Source organism: Rhinatrema bivittatum, chromosome 7 (assembly GCF_901001135.1).
Source record: "Rhinatrema bivittatum chromosome 7, aRhiBiv1.1, whole genome shotgun sequence".
Classification (NCBI taxonomy): domain Eukaryota; kingdom Metazoa; phylum Chordata; class Amphibia; order Gymnophiona; family Rhinatrematidae; genus Rhinatrema; species Rhinatrema bivittatum.
Window position 1 is genome coordinate 190,273,264 of NC_042621.1, and position 6,587 is coordinate 190,279,850.

At 44.4% G+C, this 6,587-nt stretch overlaps 1 protein-coding gene across 2 annotated transcripts in view; it reads right to left on the bottom strand.

The window, feature by feature from the left end:
- Positions 1 to 5,053, bottom strand: part of SLC25A16 (solute carrier family 25 member 16) — a 49,565-nt gene extending 44,512 nt beyond the window's left edge. For both annotated transcript variants that reach the window (XM_029609676.1, XM_029609675.1), the window contains exon 1: positions 4,779 to 5,053. In XM_029609676.1, coding sequence (XP_029465536.1) covers positions 4,779 to 4,872 — 94 coding nt within the window. In that variant the 5' untranslated portion in view covers positions 4,873 to 5,053. The remainder of the gene's footprint in view (positions 1 to 4,778) is intronic.
- Between the last annotated feature and the right edge of the window lie 1,534 nt (positions 5,054 to 6,587).

The window sequence follows — 6,587 nt, forward strand, 5'->3', positions numbered from 1 at the left end:
CACCCTCATCGGGGTTGCTCTCCCATGCATCGCTGACACATCTATATCACCCACTTACAAGCCGATACAATGAAGTGCGCTCAGCCTAGCACACAGGTTAGGTCTAGCATGTCCAACAGTGGGTTAACACCCAATGTAATAAGAGGATTAGCACGTCCAAATGCATAGCTAACAGCGCTCCTCACATGTAAATGCCATGTAGAAGAGGCTATTAGCTATTGTTTTGTTATGTGTCATCTCTATGGGATTTGTATCTTAAATTGTGTACGTTTTTATGTAATCCAAAGATCTGTGAATTGATGGAATATAAATGTTCTTATTAAAATAATTAACTACCGACACAAAAAAATTGCCATGCGCCCAACACGCACTTTTTTCATCACAGCAAATTTAACGTTAGCCCCAGAGCTGGTGTAAAGCCTTGCCACGTGTCAAGGGCTCAACTAAAAAAAAAAAAATACTACTTTTCTGTGGTTCCTCCTACTTAGTATCATGGCAATGACTAAAAATTATCAAAACATGAAAGGCTTGATGAAAACAAAAATTTGGGGGGGGGAGGGGGCACAATATGCATACTCCAAGACATGTATATTGTGTGTGTATACTGTGCTGGTAAACTATCTGCAACAGGATAAAACAGTCATTTGTACTGAGCGTCTGTTTTCCTAACCCACGCCTCTCCTGGGTGCCCGCTGCTTTTGAGTGCTAGGGATGCACAACTTATCCCTAGCGCCTCCTTTTTAGCGTGGCAGCTCATTAGAATGTGCACCCAGGAGAGGTAGATGTGCACGCATTGAAAAAAAAATGGTAGTCCGGTTTGGACACACATTTTTATGCTCGTGATACTGCATCTGCCCCTTAGGGCCTACTAGCTAAATTTGCTCACAGGATGGTTACCCCTGCATGGACGAGCTTGCCATTTTCCACCCAAGGACCTGGATATCAGCTTGAGGCCCCCACTAAGTTTGATGTGATTCAATTGGACTGTTTTTGCACATCGACAACTTGCACTTAAGGCATTCTTTTTTTTTTTTTTTTTTTTACTTGTAAAGTAGTGTTTCCTTACCTTTTCAAGCCCATCTACATATTGTTAATGTTGCATGGCACACCAACCTCCACAGATCAACAATGAGAAAATTGAGAGGACTCGTATGGCCAAAAGAAGAGCTAGGGAAGCACTCAAAGCCCCACCGCTCTTTTCCAAACTTTAAAACAAAAGGAGAGAAGGGACAGACACATTAACTCATCACAATGCACCAATTCCCTCTCGCAGAAGAAGGGAGAACCAGAAGTCAATGTGAGGCAGGAAGCCAGTTCAGTTGCCGCCTGCTGCTGCCAAAGCTTCTCCCCACTGCTGCTGCTCCTAACACTCAAAACTAGTGCTTAGTGTACATTCTGCTTGTCTTCCTCAGCCAAGGGACAAGAGGATGTCCTATGGTGTGTTCAGTGTGCTGTGGCAGTCAAAAAAGCAAACAGAATGTTGGGAATTATTAGAAAGGGAATGGTGAATAAAAAACGGAAAATGTCATAATGCCTCTATCGCTCCATGGTGAGACCGCACCTTGAATATTGTGTACAATTCTGGTCGCCGCATCTCAAAAAAGATATAATTGCAATGGAGAAGGTACAGAGAAGGGCTACCAAAATGATAAGGGGAATGGAACAGCTCCCCTATGAGGAAAGACTAAAGAGGTTAGGACTTTTCAGCTTGGAGAAGAGATGGCTGAGGGGGGGATATGATAGAGGTGTTTAAAATCATGAGAGGTCTAGAACGGGTTAATGTGAATCAGTTAGTTACTCTTTCAGATAATAGAAAGACTAGGGGGCAACTCCATGAAGTTAGCATGTGGCACATTTAAAACTAATCTGAGAAAGTTCTTTTTTACTCAACGCACAATTAAACTCTGGAATTTTTTGCCAGAGGATGTGGTTAGTGCAGCTGTGTTTAAAAAAGGATTGGAGGAGAAGTCCATTATCTGCTATTAATTAAGTTGACTTGGAAAATACTGGCTAACATGGAATAGACTTAGTTTTTGGGTACTTGCCAAGTTCTTATAGCCTGGATTGGCCACTGTTGGAAACAGGATGCTGGGCTTGATGGACCCTTGGTCTGACCCAGTGTGGCATGTTCTTGTGTGCATCACAAAGCAGGGCCCAGCTAGCCATGCATGTTGTCTTAATTAAAACGCTCACGCTGTGGCTAGGAAGAGGCATGCATGATTTACATATATTCTCAAAAAACTCCTACATGTTTAAGTACTGCTGGTAACCTGTTCCTGCAAGGTGCTGAGAGCACAGCGCAGCTACCAATTCAGCTTTGAGAATTAGGCAGTGGTGACTTTTCTGTAGCAGACTTGATCAGGTCTGAAGGCACACTAAAAATTAGTAGATTTCAGGTTATCTACAAAAGCCACCATTTTATCTCTGCAAGGGCTACCATTTTTCTAGCAAACCATACAAACTCTGGGAAGGACCTTTGGCTAATATATTAAATGTATTTTGTCTACGAATGAGGCATTATCTGAGACCTCATAGCATGAGGTGGTATAACAGGCACATGCAAAAGTGCTTTCAGCTGAATGCATGTATTATTCAGGTAAACATTACACCCAATGCAGGAAATAGTTTTACCTTTAAAAAAAAAAAAAAAAAAGCACTCAGCTCAGCACACTCGCATGGAAATTCCATGCACGAGGGCATTAAACATTCCCTCCCAATGCAGAGAGGTAATGGCTGACCACACAGACAGGCCAGTGCAATATCGGCTCATGTAAAACAGGCACTCATGATTGAGCGCCTGCTCTCCCAACACATGCCCAGCGTATTATTTAAATGAGGGGTTGCGCTAAAAAGGACATGCTAGGGACAAACTGTCTGCCCTTAATTAACGAGCATCCATTTTTCTAACCCGCTCACAGCCACGAGTTAGGAAAACAGGCACTTAATTACTGGGCATTGGTTTCCCAGTAATTAAGCGCCTGTTTTCCTAACCTGTGGCTGTGAGCGGATTAGGAATATGGATATTAACTAGGAGGAACAACAGAAAAAACAATATTTTTAGCTTTTTTGTGGCTTTTTTTTTTTTTAAGACAGCTTGGACCTCAAAGACTTTACCAGCACTAGGGCTGGCGTTAAGTTTTCCTTATTAAAACGTGTACAGTGATTTTTTTTGCATTGGGGTGGGTGGGTAATAGCCTCATCTACATGCATTTACATGTGATGAGCGCTATTAGCTACATGCTGGTTTGGCCACATGTTTTGGATGCGCTAATCCCCGATTTCATTGGGTGTTAGCATTGCATGTCCAAGAGCTTGTTAACCTGTACGCCAAGCTCAGCACACGATATAGTATCGGCCTGTTTAAAACTAGAAACTTCTACTCAGAGAAGGCATAAAGTTTCTAACACTGGACCACCATGGCTCCCTCTACATGTGAGGAGAAGCAGCATCCACTGGAAGTGTGTTTATTTTTTTTAAGCCTAACCATGGCCAGACAGCAAGATGTTAGGGGCACAAAAAAAAAAAAATGCTCCTATAATCTCTCTCTCGTTCAGCCCCTCCCCAGAGTTAAAACCTGTGTTCAAGGTGTGCTAAATGCACATCTTAACTTGGGAGGCCAATACAATACGGTGCACTCAGCCGAGTGCACTGTTTAACCCGCAGTTGGACGCTGGTTGTGTAGGCATGTCCACAGCACCTTATGCTAAAGGGGATTAGCACCTCCAGAACATGCTGCGAAATTAATACTGTTCATCACATACAAATGCATGTTGATTAGTTACCCCAAATGCAAAAAAAAAAAAAAAAATAAGGCTTCCAATATGCACATTTTTGCATGATATAGTGGTGATATTAAGTCATCCGAACTAAAGATTAAAAAAAAATCTAAACAAAAGTTCCAGCAGTCAGGTTAGAGAAACAGACACTCAGTTAACCAGCGTCAGTTTCCCAAACCCATGCTGAGTACCAATTAGGAAAACAAAGGCTGATAAATTCAGCACCTTTTTTCTTAACCTGCAGACAGCAGACTTCTCCCGGGCACCCGATGTCAAGGAGGCGCTAGGGGGCATGCAGTCGACCCTAGTGCCTCCTTGACAGCACAGCCCCTAATCTTAATACTGCATGGCACCCCCAGGAGAGGTGCTTGGAGACGCTTAGGCAAGCGGGTGCTGAACACTCAGCGCCTTCTTTCAGCACATTGTTTTTGCATCAGACCCTTGGTGTATATACACATTAATTCCCGGTGCATTAGCTTCTGCATCAGGTGTTAAAAAAAAAAGTAACCTGTGTGTTAAATGTCAACGTAAGGCGGTTAATGCACAGGCCTGTCGTGCATTTTCAAGTCACGAAGTTTGACCATAACCCAAGTTGTACATCCTTTAATTCTCCTCCTGAAATAAATATCTAATAAAAACAGTTTAGGATTGTAACACGGGGGCGAGGGGGGAAGCAATAAAGCCCAGAAAATGTGCAATTGATAGCAGCTAATTAACACAACTGCTTTAAATCTAGTCTTTCCACACATTTATAATCCAAACCTATTCCTGAACCCCTTCCAAATAGAAATAGACACTAGGAAAGCCAAACCGAGTCAAATGTTTTTAACAGAATCTCGGAAGCAAAGAAAAAGAGAGCGACTTGAATACGGTCTAGGTCTATGCTGGAGCTGCTGTGCCCCAGTCCCACTCCCAATAAAACCCACACTGGAGCCCTTCAAACGTCTCCGCCGGGCTGCCCCTGGTGCAGAAAGGCCTTTACCCTCCGCATCCCTTCCTCACCTCCGGCGGCGAATGAACGCAGCCAGTAGAAGTCTCTGCGGGCCGGGAGTCCAGACCGCGTGCCACGGCCCGGCAGAGCCGCTTCAGTGGCCATCAGTGTCCCAGTCAGCCAGAGGCTGCGGCCCGTGCTGAGAACGCGGCTGATTCCCGGCCGGGAGGCTTCCGAACACGCGTGACAAAAGCTGCAGCCATCAGTTCATGCTGTGGGGGCCCACCCACAAGGACCTGCACGTAGCCTGCCGCGAGCGTCCCCTCCACCAATGCACGCGCTCGACTCCAGCGTCATAGCGTCAGGAGAAAGGGGGCAGGGTTGACCCTTTGGCAGCCAATAAGCGAGAACGAGGTGGAGATTTGGACCGTGGGATGCGGCCGACCTCTGGCGACGCAGAGGTCATTTAAGGGAACGTGACGAGGGTTTGGTAGAAGGAAATTTTAGCATGGCTTATGACAAAGCGGCGGCTGCTGCAAAACAGTGCGCACATGGGAATGCACTGTTTAACCCGTGATTGGACGCACTCGACCCGCACATTTTTAGGCTCAGAAATGAATAGAGCAGGCGTTCTGAGCAGCCCAAGAAATGTACAGAAAAGTAGAAAATCCCCCACCTTAACATTGTGGCAATGTTAAGTCAGACGAATCAAAAGGTTTAAAAAAAAAAAAAAAAAAAGTGCTGGCGGTCAGATTAGGAGTGTCCATTTTCCTAACCTGTGGCTGTGCACAGGTTAGAAAAACGGACACTGGTAAAATTGAGCATCTGTTTTCTTAATCCACTGACAGCCACCTCTCCTGGGCACCCGCTGCCAAGGAAGCAGTAGGGGTGCACATTTCTCCCTAGTGCCTTCTTGGCAGCGCAACCTCTCATTTAAATATTGACACACACCCTGGAAATGTAGCTGGGCGCATGTTAGGAAAGTGGGCACTCAACACTGAGCTATTTTTCGCACTCATTTCTTGCATCAGCGCCATAGTCAATCATATAAGGGCCGATGCAATAAAGTGCACCTACCCTAGCACACAAGTTAACGAGCGTTTGGGCACACATTTTGGACGCAGGTCCATAACCCCGATGCAATAAGGATCAGTGCGTCCAAACTCAAAGGTAGCTAATAGCACTCATCACATGTAAATTCCATGTAGATGAGGGTATTATTTATTTATTTATTTTATTTATTTATATTCTTTTATATACCGAAGTATAGCTGAGTGCCTTCACCCCAGTTTACATTGAAACAACTTCATACAGAGAACGAGTTATACAACTTCATACAGAGAACGAGTATATGTTAAGGATAATTACAGATAATAAATAACATCTCGGCAAAAATGCAGAGTAGAACAAGTTATCAGTAGGCAATATATAACTTAAGTAAATAGAAAAAGGCTTGTTACAGAAATCAAGAAGTGGGATAAACCAGGAATTGTCATATCAGTCTGTGAATGATTGTCTAAACAACCATGTTTTTAGTTCTTTTTTGAAGGTTTTGGGATCTCTGATAGAGCTATTACCCCATGATGCAAAAAATCCCCATGTGCCCAAATTTTACACCTGCCCTGCAGCAGGCATAAAGTCTTCCCACGCATCAAGGGCTCAACCAAAAACCAAAACTTTTCTGTGGTCCCTCCTACTTAGTAACATTCGGGCCGATACAGTAAAAGTCACGGGAGAGTGGGCAAGCACCCGCTCTCCCGGCACGCGCACAGGCATTCTCCTGTGCGCGTAATTTAGTATTCAAATGAGGGCCCGTGGTAAAAAGAGACACTAGCGCGTCCCTAGCGCCTTTTTGACAGGAGCGGTGGCTGTCAGCAAGT